We start from the raw sequence: 17682 nt of genomic DNA on the forward strand, positions 1-17682 counted from the left end.
TCAGGCACTTAAGTCCTTTGAGGTGATTCAGGGGGACGTTAAGGACCCTCTCATGACAGCAAAATGAAATGAATCTTGTCAGTGAGCAAAGAAGTGACATGATTCCACACGCTACCAAACCGATAAGCCCATGGTGCCGTTTCTCTCTACAGACTTGTTCAAGTTGCTTAAGAGCTTGATGAGCAGATTCATTAAGCCAGACCTCTTGAAGGAAGCGAAGACTTCTTGATGTCGAGGTGAGCCAGTCATCTAATCACATTGACTCCTCACAGGTCAACTTGAGCTTTGTTACTCGAAGAATTGTGAGAAAACATTGGACTTCAAAATCGCTTGCAAGAAGTGTATGCTCACAACTGTTAACCTCTCTTGGGTAGGGAGCAGTATTTTCACGTCCGGATGAAAAGCGTGCCCAGAGTAAACTGCCTGCTACTCAGGCCCAGAAGCTAATATATGCATATTATTAGAAGATTTTTGTGGAATCGATTCCACACACGCTACCAGACCAATAAGCCCACTGTGCCATTTCTCTCTACAGACTTGTTCAAGTTGCTTAAGAGCTTGATGAGCAGATTCATTAAGCCAGACCTCTTGAAAGAAGCAAAGACAAGGAGAGCTCTACCATCAGTCCTGTGTCATGCCAACAGTAAAGCATCCTGAGACCATTCATGTGTGGAGTTGCTTCTCAGCCAAGGGAGTGGGCAGTTTGGTGACGAACAATGCCTTTTCCAGCATGATGGAGCACCTTGCCATAAGGCAAAAGTGATAACTAAGTGGTTCAGGGAACAAAACATCAATATTTTGGGTCCATGGACCAGGAAACTCCCCAGGCTTTAATCCCATAGAGAACTTGTGGTCAATACTCAAGAGGCGGGTGGACAAACAAAACCCCACAAATTCTGACAAACTCCAAGCATTGACTATGCAAGAATGGGCTGCCATCAGTGGCCCAGAAGTTAATTGACAGCATGCCAGGGCGGATTGCAGAGGTCTTGAAAAAGAAGGGTCAACACTGCAAATATTGACTCTTTGCATCAACTTCATGTAATTGTCAATAAAAGCCTTGGACACTTATGAACTGCTTGTAATTATAATTCAGTATTCCATAGCTACATCTTACAAAAACATCTAAAGACACTCAAGCAGCAAACTTGGTGGAAATTGATATTTGTGTCATTCTCAAAACCATCTAGCCATGACTGTATTTTGTGAAGTGCACCAGTCCCTCCTGCAGCAAAGCACCTCCACAACATGATGCTGCCACCCCGTGCTTCACGGTTGGGATGGTGTTCTTCGGCTTGCAAGCATCCCTTTTTCCTCCAAACACAACAATGGTCATTATGGCCAAACAGTTTTATTTTTGCTTCATCAGACCAGAGGACATTTCTCCAAAAAGTACGATCTTTGTCATCATGTGCAGTTGCAAACTGTAGTCTGGCTTTTTTATGGCGGTTTTGGAGCAGTGACTTCTTCCTTGCTGAGCAACCTTTCAGGTTGAGCAGCCTTTCATTTTACTGTGGATATACTTTTGTACCTGTTTCCTCCAGCATTTTCACAAGGTCCTTTGCTGTTATTCTGGGATTGATTTGCACTTTTCGCACCAAGGTACGTTCATCTCTAGGAGACAGAACGCGTCTCCTTCCTGAGCAGTATGACGGCTACGTGGTCCCATGGTGTTTATATTTGCGTTCAATTGTTTGTACAGATGAACGTGGTACCTTCAGGTGTTTGGAAATTGCTCCCAAGGATGAACCAGACTCGTGGAGGTCTACAATTATTTTTCTGAGGTCTTGGCTGATTTCTTTTGATTTTACCATGATGTCAAGCAAAGAGGCACTGAGTTTGAAGTTAGGCCTTGAAATACATCCACAGGTACTCCTCCAATTGAGTCAGGCTAATTGACATCATTTATCCGAGGCTTCTAAAGCCATGACATCAATTTTCCAAGCTTTTTAAAGGCAGTCAACTTTGTGTATGTAAACTTCTGACCCACTGGAATTCTGATACAGTGAATTATACGTGAAACAATCTGTCTGTAAGGAATTGTTGGGAAAATTACTTGTGTCATACACAAAGTAGATGTCTTAACCGACTTGCCAAAACTATAGTTTGTTAACAAGAAATGTATGGTTGAAAAATGAGTATTAATGACTCCAATCTAAAGTGTATGCAAACTTCCAACTTCAACTGTAAATGGAATGGTATCAAACACATGGTTTCCATGTGGTTGATAGCATTCAATTGACTCCATTCCTGCCATTATTATGAGCCGTCCTCCCCTCAGCAGCCACCATTGATATAGTTATATCTCTATCATATTGAGGTGTCTAGCTATAAAATAAACTCGGTGTCTTCGCTAGACAAACATGCAGAGAGAGGGGAGCAGTGAGAAAAAATGGGTGACAGTGAGAGAGAGGTGGGAAGAGAGTGGAAGACAGAGAGATGGAGAGAGAGAAAGATGGCAGTGCAAATATACTTAGACTTTAGTATTTCAACAACTCTTCTCTTCTAACTTGTTAGGCAATCGTAGCTACCTAGTGCCATTAGTTTTATCACCAAAGCCCCATACACTACCCACCATTGCGACCTGTACGCTCTCGTTGGTTGGCCCTCGCTTCATACTCATCGCCAAACCCACTGGCTACAGGTTATCTACAAGTCTCTGCTAGGTAAAGCCCTTATCTCAGCTCACTGGTCACCATAGCAGCACCCACTCGTAGCACGCACTCCAGCAGGTATATCTCACTGGTCACCCCCAAAGCCAATTCCTCCTTTGGTCGTCTTTCCTTCCAGTTCTCTGCTGCCCATGACTGGAACGAATTGCAAAAATCTCTGAAGCTGGAGACTCAGAACTCCCTCACTAGCTTTAAGCACCAGCTGTCAGAGCAGTTTACAGATCACTGCACCTGTACATAGCCCATCTGTAAACAGCCCATCTATCTACCTACCTCATCCCCATACTGGTATTTATTTATTTATTTATTTTGAACCTTTGCACCCCAGTATCTCTACCTGCACATTCATCTACCATTCCAGTGTTTAAATGCTATATTGTAATTACTTCGCCATCATGGCCTATTTAATTCCTTAACTTACCTCATTTGCACTCACTGTATATAGACTTTTTCTTTTCTTTTGTTCTACTGTATTATTGACTGTATATTTTGTTTATTCCATGTGTAACTCTGTTTTTGTTGTATGTGTCGAATTGCTACGCTTTATCTTGGCCAGGTCGCAGTTGCAAATGAGAACTTGTTCTCAACTAGCCTACCTGGTTAATAAATAAAGGTGAAATACCTACAGAGGTAGGATGGCTAGCCACACAGGAGGGTGATTGTTACTAAGGTGGAGAAGGAGGCCATGCTGACAGAAATGCATTTTGGACATTTCGGGGTGAAATGCATGAATGCCAAATTCAACCTATGCTTTTTTTGATGGGTAGACAGCTGGGCAAGTGAAATAAAAATTTTGTTTATCAACCACATAATATTATATTTGAAATTATTATGATTTAAATTAATATATCAGAGAGCACACAACGATTCAATTTGTCACTTTTTGCTTAAAGGGCAGTACCATGTCTAGCCTGCCAGAAGTTTGAGAGGGCGAAAACTTGTGGCGCTGGAGTTTGAGCCCATCAAAGTTATCTCACCATGGACCATGACACATGATCGGTCAGTGTCCCAATTCAAATTTTGCCCTGATAAAATGTTTTGTAATGGTTTCTTCATTTGACCACAGCAGAGTTAAATATTATAGTGTGTGCGTGCGTGCGTGCGTCAGTGTGTGTGTGTGTGTGTGTGTGTGTGTGTGTGTGTGTGTGTGTGTGTGTGTGTGTGTGTGTGTGTGTGTGTGTGTGTGTGTGTGTGTGTGTGTGTGTGTGTGTGTGTGTGTGTGTGTGTGTGTGTGTGTGTGTGTGTGTGTGTGTGTGTGTGTGTGTGTGTGTGTGTGTGTGTGTGTGTGTGTGTGCGTGTCAGTATCCTTACAAATACGAAAATCTTCAGACTGTATAACACAGATACGGGTAAGAATAAAGTAATCTTCTCTCTAACACTTTAAATGTTAGGGGTTGACCTCATCGGAAACGTCACGAAATCCAGGAATGGCAACAGCTGGTGCCTGCCTGCGACCGATCACTTTACCAAGTGGATGGAGGCAATACCCATTAAGGTCAGTAAAGGAAGAGTATGTGCTTAACTCTAAATTCCCTTCTGTAACCCATTAAAAATAGATTTTCGTTTTGAATATTACCCATTAAGGACGAGACTAGTGAGGCCACTTCCAAGGCGATGGTGGACTATCTTTAACACCCACGGTTCTCCTGAGGTCATCTTGAGTGACTGAGGTCATGAACGCTGGAACAAGGTACAGCTGTTAAAGGTTATATTCTATCATCAATGGTTTGTTTTATTAATTTGTTACAATTAGTTTTTCCATGGTACATAAATCAGACATATTTCAATATCTTACATTGTCAATAGATATCGCTTTCCTACCCCATCCTCTAGGTTTGGTGAATGGACCAACCAGACTGCCATGGGCTAGTCCCTAGATTGGTACCAGAAAGGGTGGGAGAACAACCTGAAGGTAATTCTCTTTGCACACAACAGCAGCATCCAGGCCAGGTATGGACGGGAGCCGCAGCTGTTGACTGAGGTAAACAATACAATTGTACATTAAATTATTGCATATGCTGTAGTCTTTCAAATGTGTGATTGACTTAGTGTCGTTGTTTGTCTATTGCTAATTTTGTATAACATACTTTCAGATCATTGAAACCCCACCTGGTGTGGTGGAAATTGTCCAATCAGATCAGAACGCCTTTGAGTACTACCTTCAGGCACGGACTGAGAAGGAAGTGGAGGTTTTATACCAGATAAAAATGATTGCCCGCTGTTAATAACACGACACTAATCCATCAAATCTTCTCACAGTAAAGTGCAACCTGTGTGTTTGCTTGCTTACGTCTCTGTCTCCTACCCTGTTCCCTTTAACTCTGCTCCTGTTCTCCAGGAACTAGGGGTTCTGCCCAACACCCAGACGTGGATCCACCTGATGTCCTCCATTACCAACCACCCTCCCAACTTTTCATTACATCATCTACAGCTACTGTTGTTGTCATTATCTGCTAATAAAGTTTTCTTGCTCTATCATACTGGACACATACTGGATACACAGATGAACTAAAAACGCTAGCACTCTGCAAACACTCAGAAAAAAAGAGAGCAGCAGTGTCTGGACATTGCAGTCTCCCTCTTCAAGTCCCCCTTCTGAGACTGGCTGCCTGTTGAGAACAAGTGACAGGCAGAATTCCACACACCAGAATTCAGTATGTGATTGCCATGTAAAAACAATCTGTACCAAAACCTAACAAAGTTTGTATTCAAATCTTAAATATTGCCAGGTTGGTTTTCATAGCTGTTTCACAAGGTGTTCATTCTTATAAGTTGTAAGGTGGTATTTTGATGGTATTTATTTGTTCCATGTTATTCATTACTGTGTCCTAGGACCTACAATAGATCCATATATGAGCTATACGAGATAGAAAAAAAATCACAGTAGAGGAATACTGAAATGATATTATTTCAGTGTAGACAAGGGAAAGGCAGGTTCAAATATAAACATGACAGCCAGACAAACCAGTGTTTTAATCAAACTGATTTACATATGAATTTAAGGTAAGTAAGGTAAGTAACTTTAATGTGTCAAGTATTTTCTTTGCCATTTCCGAAACGTAGAAATGTCTAAGACATGGATTTCATGTTTTAATGTTAACAAGGTACCAAAAGTAGTTTGAATTAATGTTTTCATTTTATTAACTAAACATAACTGGTTTAAACAGTGAAATCCGCCTTGTTTGCATAGTGATGATGAAAAGAACGTAATTTAGGCTGTAATGATCTCCAGAATGCTAATCATTAGTGTCACGTTCGTCATAACAAGGAGACCAAGGCGCAGCGTGATAAGAATACATTCTTCTTTTAATGAAGAAAAAACATTAAACCGACTAACAAAGAAACAAACAACAACCGTGACACTACAATAACAAGTGCTGACAGGCAACTACTCATAGACAATAACCCACAAAAGCAAAATGGAAAATGGCAACCTAAATAGGTTCCCCAATCAGAGACAACGATAAACAGCTGTCTCTGATTGGGAACCAATTCAGGCCACCGTAGACCTATAATAAACCTAGACTAACAAACAACCCCTAGATATACAAAAAAACCTAGACAGGACAAACAAGCATACCCACCCTCGTCACACCCTGACCTGACCAAAATAATACATAAAACATAGACAACTAAGGTCAGGGCGTGACAATTAGGTCATCACACCGTTGTTATAGCAACGCTAATAGTTTATAAAATTCTATTGTGACGTAGAGGGGGGACACTATTTGGCCAGGGTGACATTATTTGGCATGACAGGCCCCGTGTTGAGGGTCAGTGTGGCGGAGGTGTTGTTGCCTACCCTCACCATCTGGGGTCGGCCTGTCAGTAAGTTCAGGATCCAGTTGCAGAGGGATGTGTTCAGTCCCAGGGTCCCAAGCTTGGAGGGGACTACAGATGTATGCTCTTCATTTGATCACTCTGCTGTTGCTGAGAATTTTCCTGCGCCAGAGGATTTACATAAATTCATGAACGCTGAGCTGTATTCAATGAACAGCATTCTCACATAGGTATTCCTCATAGGTATTAGGTATTTGACTGCAGACTTGCAGTGTGATGTTTGTGTCTTTTGGGCAAACATCAGTTTTTGCAGTGAAATTATGGGTCAAAAGAAAAACTTGCACAAGGTAATGTAATTTCCTTGGTGATGATGAGGATGAATGGCATTTGTTATTGAAATTTCTTTCAGGCGATTTTGACGCAGGCAAGTGTGGCGTGCCGTGACATGATGTAACGCATGCAAAACAATACTGCATATGTATTTGTGCATATATATATATATATATATATATATATATATATATATATATATATATATATATATATATATATATATATATATATATATATATATATATAATATGTGTGAGTACGGGTCAGATTTGTACCCGTCTGAGGACCTCAAGACCACTCCACTTTCATTCACCCATTCCTTATAGACAACCTCAGCAACATACGCCTCCTAAAACATGACCAACTGCCAAGCAGCAGTGTACATTTTGCCCTTGATCATATTTAAATGAAGTTTATCATATTTTATTATTTTCCCCTAAGGGTCCAAAAAGCGAGGGATGAATCGCGAGCTGAAATATTTAGTTGGAACATTGCCTGCATATTGTAATACTTACCCTATAAATAATGTGATTTTAAGGGTTCAAAGCGTAACTGTAAAACAAAGAGTGCTGTTGTAAAGGCATTGTAAAACAATATCAGAGAACAATACAGAAGGAAATGTAATGATCTCGCTAGCAACAGTTATATAATCATGAACTTATCTTCCTCATACTGCAGATATCAGTCATTACAAGATATTGGGTAGCCATGGATACCACACCAATTATGCAGCATGGTCTTTCTGAGAAAACTGTATAAACAGAATTTTTATATGGTGTATTGGGCCTTTCTCAAACATAGAGCTCATACTGTTCGGAATATATTCGGAATATATATATATTCTCTAGCCATTCTGAATGCAGAGGGGTCATGCCCTTATATTTTGAGGGAGCACTGATTGCCAAATTCAAGGTATTTGGATTAATTATGCACTTGATATAGTTTTTCTTATGTACAGTGGGGAGAACAAGTATTTGATACACTGCAGATTCTGCATGTTTTCCTACTTAGAAAAGCCTCGGTAGCATCACGCTTTGAAGCGGGACAAAGTTAAGGATTCAGGAAAGCTTCCTCTTGCAATTGTGAATTGGGAGGATTCTCATGTACATTTGTGCCATTGTGGCAGATATTCTGCGAGGCACATTGCTGTCCTCAAAATTGTATTCTGTATTTATTATTTTACTGTCAAAGGGATTGTCTCATTTGGCCGAGTTTGGCCAGTGGTATAGACATTGTGACCCTGTGTGATATTCTCTCAATACTGTGTCAATAAGAGGGAAACATTCACATTCAAATAACATTTTAACCTAAAAATAATTGGTCAGAAAAAAAGAAGTTACTTGATTTTATTGAAAATATGCTTAATTGAGAATATGTGTTGTAAAAGTAAAAAGAAAATCTTGCACCCCGACCAAATTAGAAGCCCAGCCTTGTTCTAAAATGTTCTGCCATTGTAATCCTTTGGGCGGACAGTGTCATCTTTTTTAAATGTGATAATATAATTCTCTCTCATAACCGCTGCAGTTGTCTGCTACGTGGACAGTCAGACTTTGGCAGCTGGTTTTGAATGTCGTCCCAGTCCAAGCTGGGGAAGATGGGAAGGCGGAATTCAGGGATTCGCTGAGAATATCTCTCTTCGATAAAACGTCTTGTTGTGGAATTATTCTAATCAAAAGGAGAGACTTTTACATTTCTTCAAAACAAGTAAACTTTATTATTTAATTACTGCAGTAATGGAGCTTGCCAACAACCCTCCTGTAGGTGATTCGCTGAGAGCCAAACCAGCCACAGCATTTTATAGCAAAGTCCATCCTCCTGGATGTTCATGACAAATCACAGATGTATGATTGGGTCACAAAGTTCAGATTTGTATGAAAGATACTAATAATTCACAGCAAACAGTATCTGCTGTAAAGACTATTCTCATTGTGTAGAGACCAGGGTCTGGCCCCCAACTCCACACTGGAGCCATCTCCCTCTGGTACCCCAGTATAGAAACATTAACTCATGCTATGGTCTTGTTAGGCTTTATCACCCAAGGACATCATAAATCTTCTGTCAGTTTTCAATCTCCCAGAGGCTCATCCTCAGTAGAACACATACAGATGAAAAAGTTTTGCATAAAACAACCATTTGACAGCATAACAGTATTATAGTATTAATAACAGTATTATAACATAATCTTGTAATTTCTCCACCATATTCTTCTTTCATTACAAATGTCTGTCTTTGTAGTCATACACATACAACTAAGCTGAAAAGCTCAGCTTCATAAGGACGTGTCAGAACAAGTTAGCGGGCATCGCCCATTTTCATTTTCAATACATATTTGATAAATGCCTATTTTCAGAGACACATATACCAGTCGCATTAAAGTATTTTCTTAAATCTTATTTTGTTGACCACAGTGAACAGTAAGAAATCGTCTAAGAAAAAAAGTCAACTTCTCTTAGCAAAATAAAAAAAAATTGGAAAAGAAAATGCCTTCAAATTGCTCCTTTTTCTTTTAAAGCTCTTCAGTGTTACTCATATCGCTTAATCGAATGCAAAATACATAACAATCACAACCTGAACTCTTTCAATGCAGGGCTCATTTATCAAAGACAAGTCAGTCAATACAAATGGTTCACATTGACACTCAAACAGCATTAGAACAAAAACAGTTTGGAAAGGAGGACTGGTCAGAGTAAAAGTACGCTACTGTTCATTGAACTGCCTCTACAATGCTGAAATAAATAATAAACACAGACATTTTCAGTAGAGTGTGCGGAATGTCTTTCATTTACTTTATCCAGAATCCAGCACATTCATATTTTTAGGTAGTTTTACAGGTGCACAAAGAGACACAAATCATCCCCAAATTGAAAGATACATCATACTTTGTTCTGCACAACATCTTATTAAAATATAAGTATCCCTTTCCTCTAGGGGATCGGTGTCCCTATACCAGGACGGTTGTTGCTAATGTGCGCTAATGTGACTAGACTAACTTTCCAGGACATAGACATGTCTTATATGGGCAGAAAGCTTAAATTCTGAATAATCTAACTGAAGTGTCCAATTTACAGAAGCTATTACAGTGAAAAATACCATGCTATTGTTTGAGGAGAGGACACAACAACAATAAAAATATATCACGGCAACTGGTTTGATACATTCAACCTCAAAAGGTAAATAAATGTAGTTACATTCAATAATTTTGCTGAGGGTCCCAGAGATAAAATGTAGCGTAGTTTCGTTTGATAAAATCCATTTTTATATTCAAATGTAGGAACTGGGTTCTACAATTTGAATCCCTGCTGTGTCTGGCCCAACACACACCTGGCCATCTAGATGTGTGAAGGTTGGTGTCTTTTCTTTAGGGAAGCTAATTATCCATCATTTATAACATTCCTGGGAGTGTGTAAATTGAAATATTTTATTACCATATCATTTTTGAATGTTCTCTATAGTTATGTACTTGAAAATATATAAATTGACCAATTTGGCACATTTGGGCAGACTTGATACAATTGCATTTTGATACAATTGCATATTGTGCAGTAATATAATGCTTCATTGGATCAGTCTGAAACTTTGCACAAACACTGCTGCCAAAATCTAAATTGCGCCTAAAGTCCTATGCGATTTAATGGCCTTTCTCTTGCATTTCTAAGATGATGGAACAGATGATGTTTAATATCTTTTACCAGATCTAATGTGTTATATTCTCCTACATTAATTTGACATTTCCACAAACTTCAAAGGTTTTACTTTCAAATGGTATCAATAATATGCATATCCTTGCTTCAGATCCTGAGCTACAGGCCGTTAGATTTCGGTATGTCATTTTAGTCAAACATTTAATAAAAGGATCCGATACTTAAGAAGATCCTTTCATTCTTGTTTTTTGTTCTCCATTAGATCATCATCATTGGGGGGGGGACACATTCACTTCTCCCTATAGTCATTTTCTCCCTTGTCCTAGGAAATGATGCAACACCTTGTTGTGACCCTACACAGTGCTTCCTTGTGTCAACTGTTCTGGTAACCCTTTACTGAAGCCCTGCAAGCATCATGCTTAATAACTTGTTAAAGGCAAGAATTAGTCTTTTATAATGTCCTATAATAAAGCTTATAATATGTTATGTATCTTTATCCCTTTCTCACCAAGACCTGTGTCACGTTTGCTCAACCACTGTGTCACTCACACACACCATCTCTTCAGGAAACTTTGTGAAGTCTTGAATTACTACTTGGGGTGGCATGGGCATCGGCATGGGCACAGGCATAGTCACTTTCGGGCCGTGGACAACGCAATTCTTCTGCATCTCTACCCCAAGAGCGGGAGACGGGACCTCACCGAGATGCCTCCGATACTGGACAAAACTGCACGTCTTAAGAACAATGGCGATCACATTTTTACCCATCAGTATTCCAGACACCCTGGAGTCCCTATAGAAAACCATGTTCCCGCCTCGAATGAAGAGAGTGATAATGTTAATAGTCACCAGGCTGAGAATCGGGTAGAGCATCATCTTATGGGGCACAATGTTCACCCCTTGCATGCTGATCTCGCTCAGCGACACACACGGCAGCACCAGCAGCAGGATGTAGCAGTAGAAGAACATGAGTCCCTCCACCCATAGGGGGAGCCCTCTCCTCTGAGGCTCCCATAGGTTGGCCTGCACGTCCAGGACGTCGAGCAAGTCCACCACCACCCAGAAGAGTCGACACCGGATCTCCTCTTTCTTCTTCTGCGGCCGCACGTACTCCATGTGGTCGATGGCCACCAACGTGATGTAGACGACGGGCACGCAGATGGACAGAAGCAATGTCAGTGCCTTCCGTGCCACCCCGTCCACGCCGCCGCCAGTCCAACCGTCCAAACTTGCCCTCTTCCCGTCCTCGGCCTTGTAGTTCTGGTAGACAAAGTAGACCTTGATCTCCAGGACGAAGACATAGAAGAACCATAGGATCATGGTGTAGCCACGCTTGGAGGTGCGCACCTCGGAACCCACCCACACAGCCACGTAGCGTAGGACAAGGAGGAAGCAGATGTCCCCCACAAGGACCATGATGCACACACCAATCTTCCTGGGCCCCTGGTTCTGCTCCACCAGGTAGGCGTCCATCAGCGCCATGCTACCCATGATCAAGATGGCCGACAAGCACACATGAGGCTTGTTGGTGGGCGGTGGTGGCACCATACTGACCAGGTGGTGAAGGTCAAAGAGAAAAATAGGTCCAAGAAAGAAGTGAAACCAATGTAATAAAATATCAAATAAATGAAGGTTGTGGGTCAAAGCAAAAACCTGGCTTCAAAGAGGGTTGTGTACTATAATAAACGTGTGGTAGCTGTCTCTGTTCATCAGTTCATTTTAGTCCTGTTGGTTGAATCAGGTATATACCACCAGTTGGTTCAGATAGTTTTAGTCCTATCAGATGAGTAGAAAGTCAGGTCCACTTGCATGACCTGCCATCAGTTCCCCCAAAATACCCTCGTAAATATGAATAGTTAACTTTGAAACCGCATTGCTGCCTAGGGACTGTAATAAAAAAAATCCTTACTGCCAATAGTTTTTGCCCTAACTCTAAAACTCTACACTCTACACACAATACATCCACGTCATTGATTTGTAGTCCTTTAGTATCTGCAGTAACTGGGAATTGCTCTACTTTAATTGCTCTACTTTAATTGCTCTATACTTTAATGTTCATGTAATTCTGTCAGTGGTTGATATCATTTTAGATGTTGAACATTGTAGATAAGCTGCCGCATAAAAAGCTCTTCCCGAGCAGTAAGAAAAAGCGCCACTGGTTTCAGCAATGCACTTACACTTACGTCTCCAGTCACAATCAATCATAAGGATTCGCAGCGTTATATTTCCGGTTGGATGCCAATGTGGAATTGGGAACTCCAGCACTAATTCCATACAGTGGCACGGAGTGAAAAAACATGATGGATATGGTTCATTATTTGAGTATTGAATGTCCACTGCCACAAATGATAGGTTTCGTCTCCATTGTAATCCTCACACGTTCCCAACACTGTGATATTCCCAATATATTGTGTTGACAAAAGGAAATGAACAACTGCGATTCCAATGTTGTCTTTCCGCTGACACACAAAATCCTCCCCCGAACTCCCCCTTTTGAGTCACAAAAGGGATCAGGGACCAGTGTGTGCAACCTCAAAAAGAAAGGACTGATAAAAGTTTATCTTTCATGTTGAATCCCTGAAAAACAACAAGCCTCTTGTCCTTTTCAATAACAAGTGCTCTCACTTCAAAGATGCTCTCTCCCCTTGACAACCGAAAGCTCTTCATGCGGAACGATAAAAATAATGTGTCCCTTTGATCAACTATCTGTTCTATGTGAGTGTCCTAGAATGTCCACCGGAGTGCGGTCAACCCTCGAATGCCGGACGTGCCCTACTGCCCATTGAGACACACACACGGCCATCAACGAAAAGCCCTTTTCCCTCCTTTGTCATCTTCTTTCCCCCTCCGAAAAGGAGTTGCGAATGGCCATCACATTGCCACAGCATTGTCAACTCTCCCTGTTTCAAATGTCCTCTAATGTGAAAATGTCTAAATATTTGCCCTCCTTGCTCCTACTTGAGGTTCTGTTTGTCTGTGCCTTCTCAAACTAGGTCTGCTGGAATCTCTTTTCGCCCCTCCTCTCTTGCCTCTCTTCCTTCCCCCACTCGTGTGCGCTCAGCCGTTGGATGGCGAAGAGGCATGCTCAGAAAGCCACAGCTGCAGGACGAGAGAGAGAGCGAGGGAAAGAGAGATAGGGATGTAAGGGAGCGATGGTGATGGTCATGTGTGAGCTGCTTCCTGCCATCAAATGCTCTTCTCTTTTTTCATCCCTTCTTTTCCCCTCCTGGCCCATGCTCTTTAAAGCCCTCGTCCCTCTCCTTCAGAGTGACTGATCCCTGCTGTGAAGTCCACCCAACCCCTCAGATGTCGAGATCTTCCTTTTATCAGGGGAGGGCAAAGACGCTCGGGGGGGGGGGATATTAAATATCATACAAATCACACACACACACTCCACTGAGACGAGTGACACACACCCCCACACACACAAATCACACACACACTCCACTGAGACGAGTGACACACACCCCCCCACACACAAATCACACGTCCCCTCCAGCGGCCCCCTGTGTGTGTGCCCCCCATGTGTGTGTGTGTGTGTGTGTGTGTGTGTGTGTGTGTGTGTGTGTGTGTGTGTGTGTGTGTGTGTGTGTGTGTGTGTGTGTGTGTGTGAGAGAGAGAGAGAGAGAGAGAGAGAGAGAGAGAGAGAGAGAGAGAGAGAGAGAGAGAGAGAGAGAGAGAGAGAGAGAGAGAGAGAGAGAGAGAGAGAGAAAGAGAAGAAGGGGGAGGCTAAGCATTGGCTGCTCTTTCAGAACCTTTGCACTGATTTCTTCAAGGGAACACAGCGATGAGAGACAAGAGATACTCAGAGCACTTAATATATCACCATCCATCCAAAATGTGTGGTGCAACTATACACAATTTATAACAATAATGACAGGGGAGCATAGAAATAGAATCATCAATAACTTAGAAATAGAATCATGGAACAGTGACCTGAACATTGACTTAAATGAGGATGCCTGTTACAGAAATCATATTTCTATGGATGATAATTCATGCCTTACTCATTACAAGCCATAACCTGTACCTCAACATCACAATCTCTCTTTTTGGAAAGACAGGCTCTTTCATTATTGATGAAAGACTTCTCTTTTCCAGAATTAACAGAAGGATCGTCAGGCGTAAATAATAAATGGGCAAGAGGGAGGGCTAGCAGTGTGTGAAGGAGCTAGCTGCCCAGTCCCAGCGCTTCGCTAGGCTAATTAAGCATGTAATAATAAATGGGGATGGAGAGATGGAGGGCTGGCGCCACACTAGGTCTTTGAGCCAGTGTGGGGGAGCGTTAGCCCCAGCGCTAGGCTACGCTATGCTAATAAGGCATGTTTGATCACTTGGCATAAATCCGAACATCGGACTGTTAAGACACCCCCAGGGGACAGGTTCTGTGATGCATTACTCCCAAATATGAGCACACAGGTGGGGGGCTTGATCGGGGTTGGAGTGGGGTGTCGGGAAAGCCACCGCCACCGGCCATCAGTTTATTGGATCGCGTGTCATTGACTCCAGGCACTCTCCCTGCCGTGAATGCTTATACTAAACTATCTAAAACCTGTGAAGCAGAGACAGACTATCGTCCTTACCCACTATAGTGAGGCACGAGCTGTATCCGAGTAGAAATGGAAAGTGTTTTCCACCAAGTAGATACATGTGTTAATTGTGCTTTGTAGCCTCTCTCTCTCCTGTGGGTTCCTTTTTCTAAGAAATACTCCCTGAAACTAGGATTGGTGTTTCATTGAGGTAACCACTTATTTTCATTAGTATTCTCTTAATTGTATCTCTTAAATGTTTTAATGTGTGTTTAATCTGTCAATTTGAATGTGCCAAAACAATAAAATCATTTAAATAACTAATAAATATTGCACTTTAGTTCTATTACATGTTTTGTCATGACTTGGTTGGATATTCTTATGGTTTTTGTCACTGTCAACATTATCACAGCCAAGACCACTTAAAAATATACAATTATGTATAATCAATCGCAATGACACTGTGAGAGCTTTCAGCAAGCGCTAAAGTGCTTTCTTACGATGTAATTGTGTTTGAACAGGGAAAATGGGACTCGTGATATTATAACATATCAAAAGGAATAACAGCTTGTTTGTTGGTTATTGCTATGGAAACTCCAAGGAGTGTCTAAATTCCTTTATTTGCAACCAGCACCAGCCCCTTTCTTCTATTCAATGCGCAAAGTGCCCAAAGTAGCTCCAACTCAATTACTGTAAGCAAATGCAAAATGTGATGTTCTCAAACCGTATTTTCTCAAAGAGGCAATAAACTATGAGGGCGATATAAGAGTTCCACAGCATCCAACAACATGCATTACACATATGACTTCACCCTCCAATAAATTGGATGAACTAATGAAAAAATTATTTCTAGCTGAGAAAAAAATACCTTTGGAGGATTTTGGAGTCTCAAGGACTGTTTGATACAGGGGTGGAATTTCTGTTGCTCGCATAATTGTATCAACAGAATTGAAGGTGTAAGTGAGCAATTTGGGCAACATCGCACTCAACACCATCCAAACACAACATAATCTGATACCTGACACAGCTCAAATAGCACATAATAAGTCTATGAATCGTATCATCCCAGTTGCAACTTTTGTGAGTAGGGGTGGAATTGGAACGTGTCGTTCAGAAAGGGAGTTCAGTGCGGTGTATGGAAATCATTTTGACATGCAAAGAAATTAGTTTTTTTGTGAACCTCCAAAATGTTACAATTACACTTCTCAAAGTGACATTTCCAAATCCCACCTGTCTGTGAGCATTAGGTTGTCTGATTGGCTGGGGAAACACCGGAAACTCACGACATAGTCACCTGTACCTTGTGGAGAGAAAGTACCTACGATTCCTAAAATGTCCACTGGGGGCCAGCGATATTCTTAGCAACAGCTCGTCTACTACTTGCGTCTGACCTACTTCTTCCGTCACCGTGAAATATTGGTCCTGCCAGTTGGAGAGCTGTTACTGGAGTCTCATTGCCCCTCCATGTGGTTTACTTTTAAAGACCCTGCCTCCAAATAAAAGCCCATTTTCCAGCTGTTGCAAGCCTGGGTCCCGTGTCCATCTGCTGTGCTGTGGTCATTGGTGTGGATATAACATCCGGAAAATTGTGCTACATGTTTCCTGTGATACATATTTGTTTCTGCATGTGTTTGTATACATAAGAAGGACATATGTCCCGTGAAATGCATATGGGTGGTATAATCCACACACTATACCACGTGCCTCATTTATTTATCTGGACTCACATGTGCCACTCGGGGGCACAGAAGTAGAAAGCTGCAGTAGATACCCCGTTGTATCCCAAATGGAACACTATTGCCTATGTAGAACAGTATTTCTCATAGGGCTCTGGTAGAAAGTAGTGCACTATGTAGGGAAAAGGGTGCTATTTGGGACGCAGTCCCAGTGAACCCCATGGAGAGAGGCTGTCCATTAATGACGATGGCCATTTATGTTAAAGGACACTTCAAGTTCCATTGTCATTTTTTCCCCTTTGAAAACAATATTTTTTCCTTTGAGAACATTGGTGGTTATTTATAACATGACACCACAACTGTTCATGTCACCTTTTTCTTTACAGAAAGAACAGAGAAAGACAAATCATGTTTAATGTAGCCTGCTGCACTAGAGTTAATTACCATATTGGATACTGAATCACATTTGCTTGACCGTGGGAAATGTACCACATACGTTTTATAAAAAATCCCTTTACGTGTATGTTTTTGAACAGAAGAAATAGGCCTACCTTCACAATTTCTGAGACTCATGGAAGTTCAATTATCACAGAATAAACATGATAAGACTTCAATCATATGCCTCCTGTTTCTGCATCTGGGTTTCGCCTTGTGCCTTGACACACCTGCTCTCTCCATGACATAGGCCGACCAGGTGAATCCAGGTGAAAGCTATGATCCCTTATTGATGTAATTCATTAAATCCACTTCAATCCGTGTAGATGAAGGGGAGGAGACAGATTTAAGAAGGATTTGTAAGCCTTGAGACAATGGAGACATGGATTGTGTGTGTGTGCCACTCAGAGGGTGAATGGGTAAGACAAAATATTTAAGTGGCTTGGAACGGGGTATGGTAGTAGGTGCCAGGCGCCCCGGTTTGTGTCAAGACCTGCAAAACTAACAGCGTTACATAGTGTTTCCATAACTTTCCTCCAAATGGATTATGTCCAGCCATAGAGAGAAACCATATGGAAGAATGTGATGGTAGCACTTTGTTATGGTAACACGGTGA

General features: G+C 41.5%; 1 protein-coding gene across 1 annotated transcript; it reads right to left on the reverse strand.

The window, feature by feature from the left end:
- Positions 1-8515: 8515 nt before the first annotated feature.
- Positions 8516-13435, reverse strand: tmem264 (transmembrane protein 264). The gene has a single exon (XM_046331215.1). It carries the CDS (start codon positions 11972-11974, stop codon positions 10946-10948), a length of 1029 nt encoding a protein of 342 aa, XP_046187171.1. The 5' UTR covers positions 11975-13435; the 3' UTR covers positions 8516-10945.
- Between the last annotated feature and the right edge of the window lie 4247 nt (positions 13436-17682).

Source organism: Oncorhynchus gorbuscha, linkage group LG26 (genome assembly GCF_021184085.1).
Source record: "Oncorhynchus gorbuscha isolate QuinsamMale2020 ecotype Even-year linkage group LG26, OgorEven_v1.0, whole genome shotgun sequence".
NCBI lineage: Eukaryota > Metazoa > Chordata > Actinopteri > Salmoniformes > Salmonidae > Oncorhynchus > Oncorhynchus gorbuscha.

Excerpts from the sequence above, each read along its gene's own strand:
- tmem264 (XM_046331215.1), bottom strand. The coding sequence starts at position 11,974 with ATGGTGCCACCACCGCCCACCAACAAGCCTCATGTGTGCTTGTCGGCC.